At 43.0% G+C, this 22,407-nt stretch overlaps 1 protein-coding gene and 1 long non-coding RNA gene across 2 annotated transcripts; both read left to right on the top strand.

Annotated features, from left to right (window-relative positions):
* Nucleotides 1-571: 571 nt before the first annotated feature.
* LOC136448504 (glutathione S-transferase-like) lies at nucleotides 572-4,791 on the top strand. The gene is made up of 5 exons (XM_066448087.1): nucleotides 572-788; nucleotides 2,244-2,336; nucleotides 2,924-3,039; nucleotides 3,733-3,828; nucleotides 4,237-4,791. Exons 1-5 carry the CDS (start codon nucleotides 653-655, stop codon nucleotides 4,399-4,401), a joined length of 606 nt encoding a protein of 201 aa, XP_066304184.1. The 5' UTR covers nucleotides 572-652; the 3' UTR covers nucleotides 4,402-4,791.
* Nucleotides 4,792-8,945: 4,154 nt separating this feature from the next.
* Nucleotides 8,946-21,502, top strand: LOC136448930 (uncharacterized). Its single transcript, XR_010757953.1, has 5 exons — nucleotides 8,946-9,082; nucleotides 14,543-14,611; nucleotides 15,057-15,114; nucleotides 18,033-18,095; nucleotides 20,637-21,502. It is a non-coding gene; the product is annotated as an uncharacterized lncRNA (long non-coding RNA).
* Nucleotides 21,503-22,407: the final 905 nt, after the last annotated feature.

Here is a 22,407-nt window from a genome sequence, read left to right as displayed (position 1 = left end):
AGAAGAAAACAACTTTGTCCCCGCAAAATTTACTTAAACCAAAAAAAGTGTTACTGCGGAACTCATGCGCACTTGAATGTACGCACAAGTGTGACAGAGCCCTAACAGTGAATAAACAGTCTGCTGACCGGTTAATCAGGTGTCTCTCTGTGTGGGCAATGTGGTCTAGTAGACTTTGGTCTGCGGCCCTTTCCTTACTTACAGACATAGCACAGCGTTATCAAACATTAACAGCTCCTGTACAGAATCATTGGTTGTTATTCTTCTGGTTCAGAAATGGATGATTTATTAAGAGGTGTACACGGACCATTAGATGGAGTCCAGACAAGAGGTACAAAAATAAACAACGGCGAGGTTGAATTTAACACAGAACATGCAAATCACTGTTGTAAAGTTGTCTAAACGATATCTTTGTGCAGAGAAATATACATATGGTTTTAATTCACATGTATCATTTATGACTGCTCGACGGGCTGATATCTTATCAACGGCGCCCCCTTAGAAGTAAATGGAACGATCCATTCGTCACGTCATCCTGTCGTCGACCTATAAGAGAATCATACGAGGACAAAAACCTCCTTTGGTGAATCGACGAAGGACGAGTCAAGTTAGCGTCTTGTTTCCACCGTGTTCTGTCCCGACCTATACCGTAATGGCGCCCAAGTACAAGCTGACGTACTTCAACCTGCGCGCTCGCGGCGAGCTGAGCCGGCTGGTCCTGGCTGCGGGAGGCGTGCCGTTCGAGGACTACAGGATCGAACGTCCGGCGTGGGCTGAGCTGAAACCAAGTAAGTTGATGAAGGTTAGACATCCAGGTAATGAGATACGCCAAAAAATAGTTACTCAAGATCTTTCCTTAGTCACTGACGAAAGACAGCGGATGCTGTCTGAAATGAATGAATGATGAATGAATGATTTTATTCGTAAGGAACTCGCGGGCAAACACACCCGAATAACGTTCCTATTACATGGTTTATACATTACAATCACATAAAACAAAAACTTGCAGTCCACTAATATTGCATCAAACGTCTAACTGTTTCAAAATGTTATCCAGTTGCTTGAGTAACAATTTTTGGCTTAAACCAAGTAAGTTTAATTTGCGGCGTCGATTATGCCTTGTATCTGAAAACCTAGAAACATAGAGTGTGTCTTTTATCTAAAAAAAACTAGGCGCATAGATTGTGTCTTCTAATTTAGTTTTAAGCTATGTTTTGGGGAACTTTGATTGTGTATTTTATTTGAAAACCTAGGAGCATAGATTGTGCCTTTTATCTGAAAACCTGTTTTCTTTCTAGCTTTAAACAATAGAAGGGAGCTAGACAGATAGGCAAGAGATGAGGTATGGATGGAGGTGGGGTGAGGCTGCTGGTCGCAGGTCGAAAAGTCTCTTAAGATATCAACTGTATTAATTTTCTACAAAGGTAAACAGGTTATAAAACAGCCCCCCCCCCTCAGCTAAAGGGGCGTCGTCGATAGAGTGTCACGCAGTGAACCCATATAGCAGTCTGAAGTTCAAAGTTACAGTCTAAAGTTCAATGTACCATACGGATATTGATGTGCACACAATTCAACTTAAAAGGAAGACTACTCAACCTCCGAGGCAACTGTTCTGGTTATGTAAATGATATGTTTCGGACTAAACCAAATGTGCATTACCGACTTAACATTGACTTCGGACTAGGCAGCCATTGCCTTATACAGCATGCATTAACTACACAATTGGCTACATGTGTGACTTACAGATATCCAGATGTTTGGTCACGGATTTATTCGGTACAGGTACAAGCCCGGACCTGGACCTAAACCACTGTGCCTGGGATTGACACATATTCAATGGCCAGTACTTGCGGCACATGAACACCTGTACTGCCCTGTCTCAGTTGTAAGATTCTTTTTCTTCCCTACAGCTGACCCGCGATGACCTGGCCTTCTTCGTTGGGAACGCACGAGTATAAAACAAACGTAAAATTATTCGACTGTGATCAACTGCGCCTCTTAAAGCTGTGTGCTAAAGATGGAAAGTTCATTTACCAATTAACACTCACACTTTTACGGCTTCATCACAACAACTCCGTCAATATTTAGGCAAATAGTAGTGGACAACCTCGGGCCAACCGTACACACTCACGCCATGTCTGCAGAAAAGACGCTGTAGCCGCATAGTTCCCGTGTAGAACTTTATTCGAGACCACACCGTTAATATTTACGTTGGTCGGATTTTATTTCCTTTTTTTCACCAGACACACCGATGGGGCAGATGCCGCTCCTGGAGGTTGACGGACAGGTGGTGTGTCAGAGCGGGGCTATAGCTCGGTACCTGGCCAGGGAAACAGGTAACAGTTCCTTCAGAACCTCAGTCCACCAGTAGTGCCTAAAATCCCGGTTACACACAGCCGAACGTGGCTCCCGACCACTAGCCAACACTCTGGAGCAGTCTGACCAGCTTTAGTCAAATTAGACTCCCAAACACACTCTGACTACTACGGATTTATTCCCAACCACCAGCAAACCCATTCCAGACCACCCGACCACAGCCGAATATTTTTGAAATTTCATGTGTCGATCATTTAGACCATGCTGTCAGCTCTGTTGAAGACTTGAATTAGCTAGTGCAAACATAGATATAGACATACATGTACATGTATATATATATGTATCGAACATACAAAAAAGGTGGAGCCTGAAAAAGATACACAGTAGGACTACTCCATCCCTCTTTAATAGGATCTTAATCTATCATTGTATCAAACCAAAGACCACAAGCAGAATATCATTATCTGCAGCGTTAATGATTAATGAGGGTGGCGACAAAACAGGTAAGCGTGAAGGGCAATGAACTTTACCCTCACCGCTTTGCAGCGCCAGAATACTTAGCGATCTCCTACCGTACTGCAGCTCTCTGTTCTTACCGTGTCCACAGGTCTGGGTGGGAAGTCCAGCTGGGAGGAGGCGCAGGTCGACATGTTCGTGTGCGGAGTGGACGACCTCATCACCGAGTTCTGCGACGCGTTCTTCGCGCCGGACGAGGCCACGAAGGTACGGAAGACATGCGTACTTAATCATGAATTGTTCAAGATATGAGGATAAACGCTCAAAGCTATTCACCTTTATCTCCGCTTGTTCAAATGAATTCAATGCGAATTCAAAGCAAATGTTAAAGCATGGATGAAAAGACAGAAAAACACACAAAAAGCGTAAAAGATTCGTTTTTTATCCGTTGAGCGTTCTGTTAGATTTTAGGTCGCAGAGAGCGCGCGGCGAGAGAGCCGTCCCAGTGGAATAGGGGTGTAAGTGGCGTAATGGCAGGGTGTAGGTCCTGGGTTCAAATACCCTGACATATATCCCGTTGACGTTGTGCCCTTAAAAAGACACGAATTCCCTAACCTCACTCGGGTGAAAATGAGTGCCTAGCTTCGGTTAGGGACGTCCGTCGGATAGGATGCTAAATGGAGGCCCCATGCTTGAGGAGAGCCACACCTCGAGCACGTAAAAGAACCCGCCGCACTTATCGAAATGAGTAGGGGTGTGAGTGGATCGAATAAATCTGTTAGGATATACAGCGTGTACTCTTCAGTACAAACCAGTAGCTGCCAGCGGTGGACCAAAGCTCACAAGGTAGGACCCTAGGCTATACCTGAAGACCATTGAAGGTCTACTTTCCTTGAGCCTACTTCTATATGATAACCCTCCTTATCATGTAAACGTCTTACATCTTCTTACGTCCCTCAGGAGGAGAGAACGAAGGCTCTCGGTCCTTACGTCACCAAATTCCTCGGCAACTACGAGAAACTCAGCGGTTCTGAGGGACATCTGGTTGGATCCAGTGTGAGTAATTATTATAATAGGTCTGTTGCGCTTTTGCAATGCACATGCTTGTACAGTTCCCCCATGATTCTCGTTCGCACAGGTAATACACATGCACGCCTGTACGTACCTCACAAAGAAAGGCTCAAGTTTGTGAAATCTTTTTATAACCTCCTTGTCAAGACCTACCCACGTACAAAATATCATCACAATTCATTCGGCCATTCTTAAGTTATACTGACCACAAATTAAATATCCGAAAACACATGGAAACGTAAGCAAACACACACACACACACACACACACACACACACACACACACACACACACACACACACACACACACACACACGCGCACACACACACATGCCGTAAAAAGATGAACACCATGGTCTGTACTGTCTACTAAAAACACGTTTCTCCCTACAGTTGACCTACGCTGACCTGGCCTTCTTCGTGGGGATGCACGACGTACTGAAGCACAGCGCAGGCGCACTGGAGAAATACCCCAAGCTGGCCAAGGTGGTGGAAAGCGTCAAGGAGAACAAGGGAGTCGCCGCTTACATCGCCGAGCGCCCGGAATCGGACATTTGATTATAAAAATGACATGCTTTGGATACGTGATTTCGCGTGAACTGTTTCATCGTTGTTCGCTGGCCACCTGTATTGTTACAGGCAACCCCATTGGCTAATTGACCGATCCCGAAGCCACGCCCCTGTTCTATTTCGAACACATTTCGGAGATGTTCGAATTAGAAGAGGGGGTTCGATATGTTCGACAGGATCGGTCTATTCTGCATTCACAGCAGCCATTCTCACTGGCTACCGCTCCTGCAAAGTTCTAAACGATGGCTTTAGAAAGAATCATAGATATGCCTGTGAGTATTAGAGGAAGCTACCCTCACATTGAATCACGTCAAGGGATAGGTAAAGGCAAGATAAATATCAAAATGAATATCAATAAAGAAGATACAAAGCGGGAAATACTTATTCTTGAGTCAGACGTTCATGACGTTGTTGCGGTATTGCCCGATATACAGTCTTTATTCTTTATTAAAAATTGCAACAAGACAATACATAGTGGAGCGCCAGGCAGACAAACTGATGTTATGGACCACTCAATATACAGTCTATATCTTATCCGGACTTACGATTCACACTAAATCACTTCCACTTTTCAGACGATAAGGGGTACCGCTATCTTACATGCGCATCCGCCCAACAAAATACGTTCTCCCAGAGGCCACACTCCACGGGACATAGGTTTGGTACCCTTGGTAAAAGTAGGTATAATAGGGCTTTACTTTTGGATCTGTTGGTATTTTGGAGCTGGATGTTACAGGTAAGGGTTTTTACGTTCCTATTGTGTTGAAAAATCAGACTTTCGTCCATGTTTGTGGTGTCTGTGGGCTGTAGAAGTTTGGTGGTTTGGTGTGATTATCAGGTTATGAAGAGGGGTCAGAGGTCAATTCTTGGAAACATGGCTGTGAATACGTACGGTTTCTGCCGATTGAAAGGTTGAAATTATGCTCCAAATTGCAACTTTAGAGGTCAGACACCCCTGCCAAGGTAAGTTTTTCATGGACTAAAACTCAGGTAGGTGACTTTTGACAGCCTCTTTCTTACATGATTACCATGTACAGTATTAGATAGCAGGTCTGGATTACTGTCTTGTGGCCCCGAGTCACCACGTGCACGGCCAGCCCAACACGCTATGCAAGCCCGGGTAAGGTACTCTACTGTCCTTCATGTCCCAAGCCATCCCCACAGTTCAATTAACGACTGCCTTATGGCCTCATATACAACTGTAATCCCTGGCAAACGTGAACATGATGACAAAGATTACTCACCTAACTCCACTGCTAATGCAACGCTGCGTCGTTGTTGTCATACCCGCCATCTTGAAATTCCCGCGAAAACTCTGGCGCGAGACAATTGTCACGGAATACTTGCATGTCTTCAATGTAGAATTGTCTAGAACCTTTTATTTATTTATTCATCTTAAAACATATGGTTAGTCTCTTCAGCCAAAATAAGGCTGATTTCCAAGAGAGCTCATAGGGGTACAGATAAGAAATAAAGGTAATAACATGAAATAATGATTAAACATAGGAATACATACATAAACAAATCAATTTGTCAAACAATAACACTGAAATCATTAAGCAAAAACTTCAGAGGTCTGAGGTCAAAGTTCCATGATACAAACCTTGATTGTTGTGACATGGTTGTCACGTGGTTAAGTGTAACAAGACTGGCAATGATAAAAAGACATTGCCATGGCGACGGTGGTTGTTGTTTTAATTTTTACTGTACCCTGCTTAGGGCACAGTGATAGGTGGTGCTGGTCATACAGGATTTCTAACGAAAAGGGCTGACGGGTACCTGTTCTACTGGACAAATACACACACACACAGACACGCACACACACACAGACACGCACACACACAGACAGCGACAGTTCCACTAGATTCTACCAGACATACCCCACTGCCAGAACGAACATCGATTTCATCACCGCCTGATCGATGACAACTGAAAACAGCCCACGGACCGGGTTCCCACCATACAAAATGACTATTCTACTCTGATAGGACTGCTGTTTACATGAACAACATGTTAGGCCAAATCTACTCAAATTTTAACATCATAGTCCACTTACCAACAGACACAGCATACACCATGCAACAGCTTGTACACTTATGTTCCCTGAACTATAGAACTAAGTCCTCTAGAGCGTGAATGGCCAGGGATGTTAGCTAAGGATAGAATGCCAAGATGGAATGCCAGGATGGAATGCCAGGATGGAATGCCAGGATGGAATCCCAGGATGGAATGCCAGGATGGAATGCCAGGATGGAATGCCAGGATGGAATGCCAGGATTGAATGCCAGGATGGAATGCCAGGATGGAATGCCAGGATGGAATGCCAGGATGGAATGCCAGGATGGAATCCCAAGATGGAATGCCAGGATGGAATGCCAGGATGGAATGCCAGGATGGAATCCCAGGATGGAATGCCAGGATGGAATGCCAGGATGGAATGCCAGGATGGAATGCCAGGATGGAATGCCAGGATGGAATGCCAGGATGGAATGCCAGGATTGAATGCCAGGATGGAATGCCAGGATGGAATTCGAGTCCCACTGGAATACCAGGCACACCAGTCATAAAGGAATTTGCCAGTAATTCCTGGAGCCCTAATGAAATGCCAGCCTAGCAATCTTAATCCACAGAAATGTTGTTGTGTAAAAATGTGTCCCATGTGTTCTTGGAAGTGTACAGGATTATATCAGCAAGAAAGTGGCATCCTATCAGCAGGATAATCATCAAGTACTAGTACTACTGGCTTGCTGAATTTCCTTACGACAGTGAAATTTTTCATTGATCGATCTGGCAGGGACATGTTCCCAATGTCATGAATGAGGTTAATGCCCTTTAATTAATCTGCTTGTATAAGTAACTGAAGCAGAGTGTACACAATCGTTATCAGTACATAGTTGATGCAGTTATGACCTGTTCCCCGAAGAAAGACATTAAGTCTTACAATTGTAAGGACCAGCATTAGGGCGTCTAAAACATTGTAACAGAAAAGAACAATATTACTGTAGAGCCGAGGTCTTAAATGGGTCATGTATACATAAGCCTGGCACATCTGGTAGACAGATGTAGCTTCCTGTCTAGATTATCTAGGAGGAATGTCCCGAGGGAAGCTCTCTGTCTGACTAACATTCCTAACATTCTTATTGTCTTAATATGCCTATGGACACATGCCTGTACAATTCCTAGAATAGTTGCAAACTGCACACAATACTATATCATTTGGCTCGCCCCTGAGGCGTCGCCAAAAACTAAGATATACTAGGGAAACTAAAGGGAGAAACAACAATCCCCACCCATTCATTCAATGATGCCAATATCTAGACCGCACATACACAAACAATTCAATGGCTCCAAACAGTTGCAGTTCAACTGGCAGTCCTGAACGCAATGAAACGTGAAAATCATTCCTCATCATCCCAAACACCTCTGTTTTGTTTTGATTTTTAAGAAAGCCACGATGTTTCTGGCAATCTCATCCTTTTGCCCGACTGCTTCTACTTTTAACATCCCAAATGAATTTACATGCGGTGCCGAATATTTCGTATGATGCATTCAGTGTAGTTCGCCAATATTCCGCATGGCGTCACTTTTGAGCTGAGGAGATAAGGCGCAAATATCTAAATGCACATGAAGTGCTTTTACGCTAGCCTCTAGCAGGCTCCAGACGTGGCTAGAAAGATTAGAAATCAGCCAAATAGAGGAGTTGGTCAGCCGATAAGTACAGTTTGCCACTCCTCTGTTTGACTGACTTCTACTCTTTCCAGCTATAGCCTCTACCAGGCCCCGCGGATGGCTGGGAAAATAGTAGAAATTGGCCAAGTTGATTTGATCTGACTTACTAGGCAGTATGAAAACAAACGATCCAGGGCTACCAAACAAGCCGAAAGCTATTACTAATATAAGACTCTGTAAAAAACATGTATAGTACGTAGCTCCTGTACGATGTTAACGCCTTTAATTATCGTATATTGTATATTGTTGTTACATGCCACGAACAAGCCATTTCTAATGCTTTGGTCCCATTTCCAATCCGGGGCCCGGCCGGGCTGTTTGTGTAAACGAAAAATAAAAAAGGCATATCAGAAAAATACATGTACACAATACATGGTCATGAGTAATTTTTTAACGTTTTGTGTCTTTTGTGGTATTTCATATCATATTTTTCGTTCCCACAAGCTGCCCGACCGGGCCCCGGATTGGAAAAGCGACCAAAGCATTAGAAATGGCTTGTTCGTGGTATGTAACATCCCAAATGTGCTAAGAAGTCAATATACAATATACAAATGATCACGATAAAGGCGTGTACAACGTACAGGAGTTACGTACTATACATGGTTTTTACATAGGTTGGTAATACAATCTGTATTTTGGTCGCGATCAACGAAGTGGCTAGTGTTCACTGACCGAGTTAAGCCCCCCTCCCCAGCTACATGACAGTGGACACGTATCCGTTAAACTCCTGTTATTAGAAACCTAGTTGCACTTGACGACCGCCGGATCACGTGGTCCTCTCCGTAAGGGCAAAACGCTGGGTGGGTGCTCATAAAATAGTCTGTGCATAGCACACATACCCACACGAACAACATTGCCTTCGCTAGCTGGGTCAGTGGGTCTGGAACAAGTCGGCTGCGGCTGAGACAGGAAAGGCTCCGGGTTTCTGAGCAGATTACAGGTGAGCAGCGACCTCTTCTATAGCTGCTAACGGAAACTTGAACACTTTTCGTACACCTGTGAGAGTGAAGGGGGGATGTTGGCAGAAATTGTGCTCGCTTTGTAGAGTTGTTCATACTGCTGGTGGAGTCGTCACTGACGGGCTTGCATTTCCTCACTGCGAATCGAACATATCTGGAACCGCTGGCTGCAAGGTGCAGTGGCAGTAAGAATTTTGCAAGTTTATACTAAAAAAACTATCTGCGACCGCATTCGTGGGCGGGTAACGTCTGTGTAAATTACGATGAGTGCGGCAAACAATATGTAAGGGTTTCTCTGTAGCCGAGCTTGTGCTCTATTTAGTATTCTGTCACACAAATGAGAAATGCAGCTGTCACGCACCTAACCTCTTCTTGTTTCTGCTCTAAATTCACCTAAAAAGAACGCCATAAAAGGCACGTAACGTACGTGTCAGGCTCGTATGTCATTTCATGTCTGACTCAGTTGTTTACGTTCAGATTCTTTAAAAAAAAAACTTAAAGATTGGACCTCGACAAAAGCATACAATAGATTCCCCTATACACCAAACAGAAACCAGAGGGTGTTGCATTCAAGACGTTAGCACAGATATGAGTCTACTCTACCATATGTGATTTTTCTTGAAATTTAATCCTGGCCGTAAGTAAGTGTTCAGGCATCCGGAGTGTGCGACACTTCAAGCCCAACCAACGCCTTCCACGTAAGCGTATAGCTACATATTGGGACAAGATCACTCTGAGTTTATATAACCTATGTCCTCATCTCTGGGTCATGACACTGTGTCAGCTTTCTTTGCACTTTCTTTGACTTACTGTGTAGCAGATGTAAGGATCTGACTCATTCTCTTTGTTTTAGGCCTGTTCTTTGTCAATAGGAGGAGATGAACCGTTAAAAGAATTACAATACTGGAAGGTTATCAATGTTGCAAAATCTGTCGTAAAACGTTGAGATGAGCCGGTTCCTTACATCTGCTTGGTGATAGCGTTACGCACGTCATACTATGCTAAATGAGACAAACACGCGTACCAATCAATAGAAGGACATACACAAAACACCACAAAAGGACATATAAAGCAAGCCGGCGCTTCCACACGTCTGCTTGGAGGTAAGTCCTGCTTTGGCTGTCCATCAACATCGGTCATTATTTAGCCGTGTACATCCGACCTGAGTACCACACCCTGGCTGGCCATTTCCCTAAACACATACAGACACACTATCCATTACCGGGCTGATACACCATGTCCTTGGAAAGGGCAAAGACATCAGCAGACTAAAAGGGGGACTAACCGCGGTTTATCATGTTTGGGAGGGCCCCTTTGGACAACTATGCCGCTCGGGTGAGACATCGGCGTCAACAGGACGGAATTTGAGGACACAGAAAGCTCTTGCGATCTCAGGAAGGTTCAGTCGTGTTTGTAGACTTCATTTGTACAATTTTTCTAATGTAAAACTCCAAAAAGTCTTTGTCCTAAAACGCCAAGTCTGGTGCCGTACAGACGTAGATTTCGGTAAGTCAAGTAGCTTGTGTTGGAATTTACAGTAAAATCCAGTCTTAGCTCATATGATATGATTATTGATGACCTAGATGTCAGCCAGTGTGTGTATGATACAGTCTCATGTTACAATGTTTGAACTTGACCCAGCTGGGTTGCCAAATATTTTCCTAAGATCGAATATCTGGGTTCTGGCAGTTTTAACAGATAGAGCACACCACAGTCTGCAAAAATTTCCGAGCTCGAAAAAGATGATTACAATGAATATCTTAATAGCCTGTGGTTGCTCCGTCTGTCTAACGTACAGCCCTTTAAGATGTTTGTGTGCTAGAAAAATGAGGCAGCTACATAGAGTGACGATCTTCTCTCCCAAATTCTGCTTGGAGATTTCCAATTTCATCCTCAAGCTTCAAGTAAGTGAGCTTATTCCCATCCGGATCCATGCAGGTAGAGTCAGCTTCAAAATAAAGCTATCAGTCGCCTCAGAAGCTCATTGTGATATTTTCATATAACCATTCACTGCATGAAGTTGTAGAGCCAGCAAAGCAATGTCGGTATTCGCTACCCTTCCCAAAACCGGATCATCCCTGCGCCAGATATAGCATGTAAACAGAGTACTGGTGTGTAAGGCCATGTTTATTTGATTATATGGATGCCATCCGCGCGCGCATCAATTTACGTCCATTTCCAACAAAAATAATGTTTTCTACCACACTACAAATCGTGCTGAGCAGCTACAAAATAAGCAAATGTACACCGTAAATTGCAAAAAGATATTTCAGAAAACGGTAAAAAAAAGAATATGTGAAGGAACAAAAACGAAGAATCCTCAGTATTTGCTATACCATTCTCTGTGTGTTTCATCATTTGTTCAACCTTCCTGGCCCGTAGATTTCATAATGAAGGCAACTGTTATGTTTCAATGGTTGACAAACTTTTTTATTTATTCGCGCGCTCGCATCAATTTTGGGGTTCCCAGAGGATGTCATCCATAATGAAATCAACAGGGCCTAATGAAAAATAGATGTAATCAGTGGGCCAGTCGGGAAACAACACGTTATGAGTGCGAGTTAACGAGAGACGAGTGGAGAATTACGGTAACTGTCTCTACGCAAATTACTCTGCAAATGACACGTTTTGTTTTTGTAGTTTGCCGGAGAACGGAACATTTTCCAAAGGTCAAACATCGTATAGTGGTTTCGGAGTGTAGTGCCTTTTTATGTGCAGCCGAAACATTAATGGCATCTTTTTACACTACGTGTGTTACGTGCAACGACCTCGTTTCCTCAGTCGGTTTTCTGCCATGGCTGCTTCTGCCGTATACAGCCCGAATGTACAAGACTGCGTGTCACTGTTGGTTAAGGAGGTGGGGCAAGGGATATCTGCTTGAAATCAATCACTTAATCACACCAACAGATTAATTGTCAATTCACTGTCAGCTAGTAAGTGTCAGTATTGTATTTAACATCCCTTCCCATTGGCACTCACACACCCCGATGTGGAAAGAAAGTGGGAGGGGTAAAATGAAGCATATTCTATCACTTCCTGGACCATAGGATGATGCATTTCTGCTGGAGTTCACGATATGTCCCTCTTCATGGCTGACGTGCAGCCGTCCGGAAGAGACCAAGAGGACGCCACCGGTGCCAAGAAACACAGAAACAGAACCACAGAAGTGTTGGCCACACATGCAATGTACATTTAGCCCATCCTAGCTCCACCCAAAACCACGCAGCACATCTTTTTGGAAATGTAGCTATGAATGTGCCAGCTAACCATAAACTATGGACATAGAATCGTTATGTTTCATTTTTTTTAATCAAAAAGCAATTTTATACCACAGAAAGGTAGTTGACTGAACAACAGGAGGGATAAATCTAATATTTATACCCAACAACGTGAAGGCATGTCAGGTCAGATTCCAGCGATGTCGACACGCCAAATCGGTATGTGATGTGTTGCCGTGAAAACATACCAAGGGGAGCGTTAGTAGGGGCACAACCATGTTTGTTTTTGTTTGTTTGTTTGCTAGTTTCAACGAAGAAGCTTCACTTCATGACTAAACACTGCCTGACCCCTCGCTGTCACTACGTTTTCATTGCCAGCATTCCTGTAGAAATGTGTACTGGAGTTTCTATAAATCGTCCTCGCAACTAGCCGGGCAGTGTTTCCGGGGCCTTCCCTAATTAATTGATTAATTAATTATAAATCTTGACTCAACCGCTCAAATTGGCAAGCCGGGTCCAGGGGTAGGGGGGCCGTGTGCTGGAAACAGTCTGACTTCCAAAAATAATTTCATCAGGTTGGTAGAATATAGGATATAGGAGGTTCTTTGTACACAACCATTGAGTACTGAGAAGCAGTACTCCAGTCAGAAGCTCTGAAGAAGGTGTCTGACAGACATCGAAACGTTAGCAGGTGAGATCAATCAATACCTGGTTGTGTACAAAGAATCTCTTATATCCTAGTCTGACTTCCAGTCTGCCTCACAGCCGAGCTTGCAGAGAAACAGGGTCACTGCCGTTCAAACTAAAACAGGAGCAGACATATCTGCCATATTCGGTACCATAAGAGTCTCCCGGCTGACACCAGAAGGCCGGACTGATACTGCAGACGACACGGCGCCCCTACATGGTAAACACGGCCGTTAGGAGGTGGCACTGTAGGCTCTCTAAGTGAAGATAAAAGCTTGGGGTTTGATACGAAACTGCCTGGTGAGAATGTCCACTTCATCCACCATTTAAAATGCACAGAAACTTTTATTTCCGGATTATATGTCATCTCTGGTCTCCGTCAGTGGGGAAGATTTCACCAAAAGTAGCTACTTTTCATGTCTACGGAAAGCATCCTACTTATCAATGAATAGTCGTTTGATGTCAATGTGACAATCATTCATATTTGGCATTGAGACATATATATATGCTCCCCTTCGAATCAGCTCTGGTATCGAGCACAACAAACAACACCTATGTAGCTCAACTGGTAGCAGTCTCACAGTTGAGCTCCTGGTTCCAATTAGTTGCTATCTGGGAGACCCCTGTCCGAATCTGGGGAAGGACATCCTGGTTGGAGCTGCATTGGTATTTCGGAAGGGACGTAAAAGGTTGGGTCCCATGATCGGGTGCCTCGAGCACGTTAAAAGGCACTACAACAGCCTCATTACTCAGATGGTATCTACTGGCTGTACTGCAGATGAATTATGCGTTGACGCCGGCCAGAGGTTAGAATTTAAAGCATAGTCCCCTTGACCTAGAGATGATTTAGTTTGCCAAGGTCATGTTTGTTTGCCGCAGTTGCTGACGTAGAGGTACCCGATCCACCACACGACCCAGCGGGTTCTATATAAGTCTGAAGAATCTGAAGCTGTGGGTCATTGACCTTCCAGACTGTTCTACGGACTTCCATCGCCTTGCAGTATTATGTTTGAGTCGCAGTTTGATTCTAATTGACGACCAATAGGATGTTAAACAACGTTTCAAATCCTGTTTGATAGGGATACTATCCACGTAGATGTTACACTTGATTTTGAATAATCTTAATGTCGACATGTTGTCTGTAGCCTTATAGTGTGGTTTAAAGTGGTCCATGTTTACATTTCAAACTTGTTAGAAATGGCGCATTTCGGCTTGAGGCGGCAATATTCTTTCTTGACGATAAACCTTTAATTCATCCATAGTTAATTGAGGGCTAACCATGTATTAATGGGAGAAGACGAGAACTTGGAGTTGAAGCTGTGGTTTGATGACGTTACATGTAATAAAGCACTAAGTGCAGTGCTGGTTGGTTCAAAGGTATTCTTAAATAATGACATATCAAATCAACAACAATTGATTCAATGATACAGGTTCGGAAAAACATCATTCAATAGGAAAACGAAACAAATAGGTATAGAAAATTACACTTTACAGATGTTTTTTTATACCAACGGTGTACCGTGATTACGTTTTCAGATAGACCTTAGTGACAGAGGACCATCGTGGGTTGGACACTGTGACTGTGTATCCACAACTAGACTGCAGGTATGTTTTACCCGGACATCAGGTCAGATCAGGTTTATCGAATTGTTCTCTTTATTTACATTTACTATAAAGTCTCCAGTATGACATACGATTGTTATGATCGTCCTACACGATAGTGTTACATTTCCACATCTTGGATATTTGGAGTTTCTTTTAACACAACCAGGTAATCTCACCAGGTAATGAACCGAGACGAGGAGGGATACAAGCTCAGCCACGTTTGGGATTACGTTCTCGCCGCAAAAGTGCCACCTACATAAGCTACTTATAGCGTTGAGAAGCAGTACTCCAGTCAGAAGCTCTGAAGAAGGTGTCTGACAGACACCGAAACGTCAGCAGGTGAGATTACCTGGTTGTGTTAAAAGAAACTCCAAATATCCTATGTTCTACCAACCTGATGAACTTATTTTCGGAAATTTCCACATCTTTTTTCCCCGAACTCCAGCGTCTGGGATCTGAGCTGTACCAGGGGAACTCACACCAACGTCTCCGGTGTGTCAAAGGTACGAGCACTTCTTAACTCTAGGAATGAATTCAGAAATGCAAAAAAAAAAAATAAAGTGTATGCTTATTGCTCTCTTTCGTTCCCATCGTAATTTGCTATTGTTATCAATTTCAATGTCCTGGATAATCTTAACTATGCCACATCACTGGCGTAGGATGACATCAACTCTAATAACTCCACCGGACACCGCCACATTAAAAAGAACAATGTCACTGAGGCCTTTTCAAGAATGTCTTGAGCACCTGGATATCTGAAGTGTGCATACCTCGGGGATTGCTGTAGCTGCATGAGTAGATTTCTTTGTTTTCGCCGTTTTGTCTTCAGTGTGGCGGTATTAAAGGCCGACACCCACCTTTTACCTGAGTGATTATTGCATCTTTTGGTGGTACCCGGTGGGATTATGAGAAGTCACGTTACACTAACATTACACGTAGAGTAATGCCATCCGATAAACAGTAACGGTAACTTTTCTGGGTTAACTAGCTTTGAGCACCACTACTCACGTGTCCAGCACGACATCCTTCATAATACTACAGCGCACACACTCAGCCCTCACCATGTTTGGAGAAGTCACGTTTTCGTCTTGCGATGTTGCTACATATCTATCAATATATCTATCAACAAGACAGCCACGATTTTCCGGTCACGTTTTGATTTCAACACGGCTACGATAAGTGACGTGTACAAAGCAGTCATATGACGCAAGAAACGACGGACGGAAGATCAGGGAAGTGGACCAACGTGATGACCCCTGACCCGATGACGTTGGCGGAGACACTACCGACGACATTGCTGACGTCATCTAGTTCTACCCAGGGCCTCTATCTGTCTGCACCTGTCACTTTGCACTGTTTGGTCTTATCGCGATCTGCACTTGTCTAGCTCTAGATCTGCCTCTCACGGCAAGCGAGTCACTGCAGTAGAATCCATTCCAGAGTTTGTAGTTTTGAGCAGGGGGGGGGGGTCAAATCACTCGCTGAATGTGTGCAGGAGTTTCCGCTTCACGGTTAACCACGTTTCTGTAGGAAAACCACGGCAAACGTACGTGTAACACAACATGTGTACCCGTCCAGAACCGTGACCCTAGATATGAGATTCTCATCGTTTCCTTGCGACGTATAATTGAAAACAATGTAGATTTCCAACGTTTGCCATTTTGACAACGAACTTTATTTCTTGATTGATAAATACCGAATCGTGCTTTTCCACCTATCATTGACAATTTCGGACAGGAAAAGTTCAAGAAAAATTCCCCTTTGTACTGTTACTTTCACTGTTATGTTTCAATGGTTGCAATTATCATGCGTATTTCCTTCCGTATCTTGGCATTACAAAGAAGTGCGTACCAGTGCGGCTTTCATCCTCAAGCGTAGGTTCTGAGACCTGGACTTTCTGAGTCGGGCGAGGGACGCTCCTGGACCGGGACTGCAGCACAAGAACGTGCTAAAAGAGAACAACAACACAACAGGATAATAATTCATTGACAAATCGAATCAGGACAAACTCAAATCCAAATAGAGCTACCCAGCGATGGAGATGGAGCCAGAGACCATCCGGCAGATCCAGCTTCTGGTGATGAACTTTCTGATCATCGCAGTCTTGTGTTTAGTGTGCTATGTTTTCTTCGAGACATTCTTCTTCTAGAAGACGAGTATGCCGTTAAGGCCACTGCTGTAACGAGGCTATATGTAGATAGCAATTAGGCTCACCTGTGTGGATATGGACTAGTACTGCGCATGCGTATCTTAACGTAACATCAGGTACAGGTACCGGTACAGAGGTTTAGGTACAGGTCCGGACCTGTACCTGTACCTGAAAAATTTGAAAAATTGAAATGTGTTCTTCTGAACCTCTTCAATAATGACAGAAACATAAATAAACTATTTTCAACTTGTCAGTATATTTTTTCAAAGAACATAACTAGGTGTCCTACCGCCAAACTCCCTTGGCCTTGCTATCAAAACTCCCGGCCTGCCTGAATGCTCTATTGCATATTAGTTACGCTGTTCCAAGGTGTCACTTTGGTCACGTTTGGTGTTGAATAAGGCCATGAGGTCAGGAGATCAGTCACAAAATATGCACATACTTGGTGTAGATTTATATCGGTACAGTACCGGTACTTCATGATCCGGTATTTTGGACCTGTACCTAATCAATTTTTACGGTACAGTACCGGTACTCAGTACCGGTACGCAGCACTAATATGGACGCGGTTCTTCCAATAAAGCGTCACAGTAGCTGGCAATGATTGAAGAGTGAAGGCCACAAATGTATCTAATGATTTGCTACAGATGGTATCATTAGACAAATGATGGAAACATATGGTTTGGGGGCTGTCCGTATCTTTCTGGGTTGATTGCATAGCTTTCGTAAGCATAGACTCTAAGGAAGAATAAAAGGATTATGAATATTACTATCATTTTATCTTATCATTGTCTCACTATTTACTGAGTAAACGTCGATGGCCTCTGTCGGTCGGCACTGACGACGGTCCTAGTTCACATCTACCCTTCAGTATCATGTGTGTAAACCAGTACATACATATTACACATGGACACGTGAGGAATCGACATAGGCAGCTGTCATACCAGTAGTCCACGGCTGTTTAGAACAGATTTGTTATCAACTTGCATGGAATCCACTAACCTACGATAAACTAAATTCATTTGTCTAAGAAAACTCTTTACCACATGGCCACAAGATGAGAATGAATCACGGCGGCGATTCTAGACCTTTAAATAAGTATAGCCATCAATATTTGTGATGATAGTTGTCATGGCAACGTTCTAATAGCCTGCTGAAGATCAGTATCTCATTAAAGAGTTTTACAACAAAAAAGTATCAATTTAGATCAACAGAATATGTATATTCCAAATATGGTGCGGGGATGTTCTATACGATGTTTGTGCCGCACAGGACCTGGGCTGTAGCTACTGACGACCGGAAGTGACGACATAGAGGCCCTGTTCCTGACTCAAGGTAGGTGAAGACCCGATCTACGTACGTGCAATCAATTATTATATGAAACGTCACGTCCTATGTTCCACTCTTCACAGTTGCAATTCTTTTACATTTACCTTATATATGACTACCTTCGTATGTGGACGTAGAAACCTATGCCACACGGGTTGGTAGATTGTATTGCTATTGACTTGTTCTGACGCAATACTTGAGACGTTTTCAGCACACGATGGTTATGTTTCACTGTACAACAATGCCTTCGACTTGACGGCAACGATCATATGCTGTTCACATCTGTATGGCATAATAACATCGGGCTTTGCCTCAATTCTTTCAAAATTCCAATGAGCCATTACTGCTATTTAATTAATATCTTTTTTTTAGCTAATAACATATATTGAGTAGTTAACCATGCTTTATCGCTAGTTAAAGGCACCCAGAGCACTTTATGTGGCTTCAAACTCAAATTAAAAAACTCCAGTTTTTAGCCATTTCTACACATAGTAAGTTTCAATAACACTATACCATTACATATCGATATTCAAGGAGCAAAGATGCGATGTCGCTGTGTGTTGGGCACTCAAAAAAAATCCAAGCGCTGTCAGCGCCGCCGTTTTTGTTCTCAAATTTTCCGACTTCTTGGAACGTGACGTCCCGTCGCCGGAACTTGCAGAGAACTGACCGTTCCAGTCCAACACAGGAATAACGCACAAGTACATGAGAGACGGACTTGGTAGTAGTTGGCAATGTGTTACGTAAGCTCCGTCCCCTTGAGTACCCGAGATATTGTCTTTTTCATTTCGTTTTTTTCTTGGGTATTCATGTAGCCAATGCAGTGAGATATCTGTCCCAGATATGCATTGTCATTTCTGCTTGTCATTTCTGTCCCACTAGCGCTGTTTTTGACGGAGGTGTTCCAAATAGAACAGGGGGTTCTATATGGTGTTCGACGGGAACGGTCCATTACCGACGAAAAAACCGTTTTGAGTTCTGTTTCAATCTAATTACACTAGGCGCGTGAAACTAAAGGGGTCATTGTGTAGCTTATTTTCGCGTGGCTTTTGAGCGCTTGTGACATGTAATCATCACGCAAATGTGGTAAACAGTGGCATTAAATGACAATTTCATAAAGATTACAGCAACTAGAATATTTCCAATTTTCAAGCCACATAAAATGCTCTGGATACCTTTAAGGCTAATTAATCATATAATTGGTATTTTGGCGATTAGAGGTGTCTCTATCGGGTGTAAGAATATGGAATCACTGAATAACCGATTAAGTGATAAAAGAAGAGACCGGTAGATCCTTGTTTGCCCTAGTCTAGTATAGCTGCGTCATATAGAAGTCTCAATAGCTACGATTTAGAAGAACGTACTGTATAAAGCTTATGATAGTCTTGTCATGGGAAAATCGCAGGTGAATCAACATCGTAGACTTTTGTAAATTATAAATGAATTTTATTTTTCGTTGCTAGTATCAACATGACGATAAATGACATTTTTTTAAAGAAACAAGTTTACATCTTTAATTCTAAATAAGACTTAGATAACACGATCAAATAACAACCAGACGCATAAATGTGAAATCTGTGTGAAATTGCCGGAAAACATAAATGCAATGTTTTTTTATGTTGTCGACCCTCACGATTTATACATTTCTATCACTTTTAAACTTTTTTCTGCTAAATTTCCGTTTGATATTAACATATTTGCAGTTGATATCTGATTATGGTATCATGATATTCAGGTCTTTGCGGTTGACAGTTAATCATAGTGTCATAATATTCACATATTTTTCCAGTTTGCCAGCTAATCATATCATAATATCAAATTTGCAGATGACAGCTAATTATGATATCATGATATTCACATATTTTACAGTTGACCCGCGCACGATACCTACCTATGATACCACCGTATCATAGTATTCACATCTTTGCAGCTGATAGCTAATCATGATATTATGATATCCGCATATTTGCAGTTGGTAGCTACATGTACTTAGCACTTTCAGGCCTCGTCATGCTTTGCACATTGTCTGTGCTGACAGGCACGCAGCCTCATGACGCTTTGTAGTCGCTGTTTCACCATGGGCCATTTTGACGTCATCTGCCTCAGCTCAACATGTTCGCGCTTTTACGAGTCTCGCTCTACCTTTAACTTACACACGTATAGCCGCAGGCTTCATCTACACACAGCCTTATGGTTTTCGCGCTTTCAAAAATTATATATTTCCTGAGAACCGGGGTTTCTCAAGCTTCTAGTCAGCCATGGCTTACCAACTCGCTATCCGAGACAGCTTCCCGCTCTGGAACTGCATCATCATAGCTGACGTCACAGCAACGGTCCGACTGCAGACCCGACTCTCCAATGACTTCTGTTGTGTACAGTGGCTTTATGTGGGACATCTAAGAACGTACCGGTCTGTCTTTACATGTGAAAAAATCAATTGTTGAATTTGAAAAGTCACTCTTTACTTCCCATTTCCAACCGGACTTATATGATTTCAACCTCTTCCCCACATGTCATGTTATCGTCTTTGTGTGTGATGATATCAAGCAAGCTGATAGAGAGCAATCGTCGTACAGGACACAAGACCTTCAGATCCGAAGGCAGCAAGAATAGCTAACAAGAACATTAAGCAGTGTCTATAACCATGGAGCTGGATAAAGAGACCCTCCAACAGGTCCAACTGCTGGTCATCAACTTCTTGATCATCGCCATCTTGTGTTTTGTGTTCTACGTTTTCTTGGAGACCTTCTTCTTTTAGCATCCGTCGTCCTACTGAAGCGACATGCCTTAGACGCATAGAACTTGCACTGCTTATATGTCGTGTGTGATACATGTGATAGCTGAAAAGAAACGATACGTTGAAGCATGTAATACACGAGAATACGTGTTGCAGCCATAGTGCCGTCCAGTTCAGTTCGGTTCATCTTCAGTACTGCAATGCCTTAGACGAGCTCAATGCAATGTAGTGCCTGCTGTGATCATAGTAGAATGACTTTCAGTTTTTTTTTAGTTTTTAAAGCGCCTTTGTCTCATCAAATAAATGAATAAAAAAGACTACCCTAGTGTGATGAATTGGCTCTATGTTCCAGGCATTCCCGTGGATATGCCTGTAGGAGTAGTTTCCGCAGAAAATGCTGTGTTCAGAATAAAGACAGAAATCGTGCTCGCTACAAAAATGTGACCTCCAACTATAGCATGCAGTATTCACCATCAGATTGTAAGGTCTATACTAGTAATGAGACTGATATAATGATATGGTCCTTACACGACCAGAAAGTAAGTCATAGTTTACTTCCAAATCTGAGATGCACGCAATAACTGATTCGCAAGCAATTTCTGTCAACAATTGTGCTGAAGTGGCCGGTATTCTTTGACACATTTCCATCAGGGTTGCAATAAAAGCTTGTTTGTTCGTTGGTTTCCGTCTGTTTCCTTACGGTTGCCTGATCGCTTAATCCATGTTCTGCTAACCTGTTCACCCGTCGTCCTCCCGGGGCGTCAGGCTGGGATTCTTCGGCCCTGTAAGCGTCTATCCCCGACTGGCCAATTCGGCCCACCCCGATGTTTTTACCAGCCTGAATTTAATCAACATTTAAAAGTTGCTAACGGGTCTTCAGGGGGTCTGAGGCAGCTGCCTGGATTCCAGGTTAATGTGCTACGTGTTGATGCTCATTATATCAGCTGGTACATATGAACAGACACGACGATCACGTCAAGCCAAGAGGTATAATCAAACATGCGCACTCATTTTCCAAGAGGCTCTTCTATTGCTTAATATATGGTGGAATGAATACGGGAAACAGGAAAGATCATCAGGTCAATAGATTTGGATATATGTCAAAAGAAAACTAAAAAGCATTTTCAGTACTGCTATAGAAACACTAGACGACCTTCTGAATAATTGATAAAAAAACACATATATCTATTATCATTTATCTAGAATTGTTATATCATGAAAAAGTCCTGATAATTGCGATGTGTGAGGCAACAAGTCACTAGTAACGACATACTTGCCGGAAAAACTACCTACTAGATATATATTCGGACTTTGCTGGCGTACTAAATGAACTGTTTGGTAAACAGTATCATTATGAGTGAAATTCCCTTTAACAAAACTTGTAGATTCAATTTTGCAAATGCGTCATTGTTCCTTAATGTATTCTTCTTGGCCAGGGTCGTTTTGGATTAGAGTAAACTGTACTGACTTCTCCAGCACTCATGTGGCTTAGTAGTCACGCTGCCATACAACATAATGGCGCCAGCATTTCTATTTTGCTATGGGCTATCTTACCATTGGGCAGGTTTGGCCGCAGCTTCA

This window comes from Branchiostoma lanceolatum, chromosome 14 (genome assembly GCF_035083965.1).
Source record: "Branchiostoma lanceolatum isolate klBraLanc5 chromosome 14, klBraLanc5.hap2, whole genome shotgun sequence".
NCBI lineage: Eukaryota > Metazoa > Chordata > Leptocardii > Amphioxiformes > Branchiostomatidae > Branchiostoma > Branchiostoma lanceolatum.
Note: the sequence above shows the minus strand (reverse complement) of the source record. Positions and strands in the feature narration are given on the sequence as shown.

Bases quoted from the DNA above. Each gene is read 5' to 3' on its own strand.
- LOC136448504 (XM_066448087.1), top strand. From the start codon at position 653: ATGGCGCCCAAGTACAAGCTGACGTACTTCAACCTGCGCGCTCGCGGC. The intron at 3,040-3,732 runs GTACGGAAGACA...TACGTCCCTCAG, and splicing joins CGCCGGACGAGGCCACGAAG to GAGGAGAGAACGAAGGCTCT. The intron at 3,829-4,236 runs GTGAGTAATTAT...TTCTCCCTACAG, and splicing joins GACATCTGGTTGGATCCAGT to TTGACCTACGCTGACCTGGC.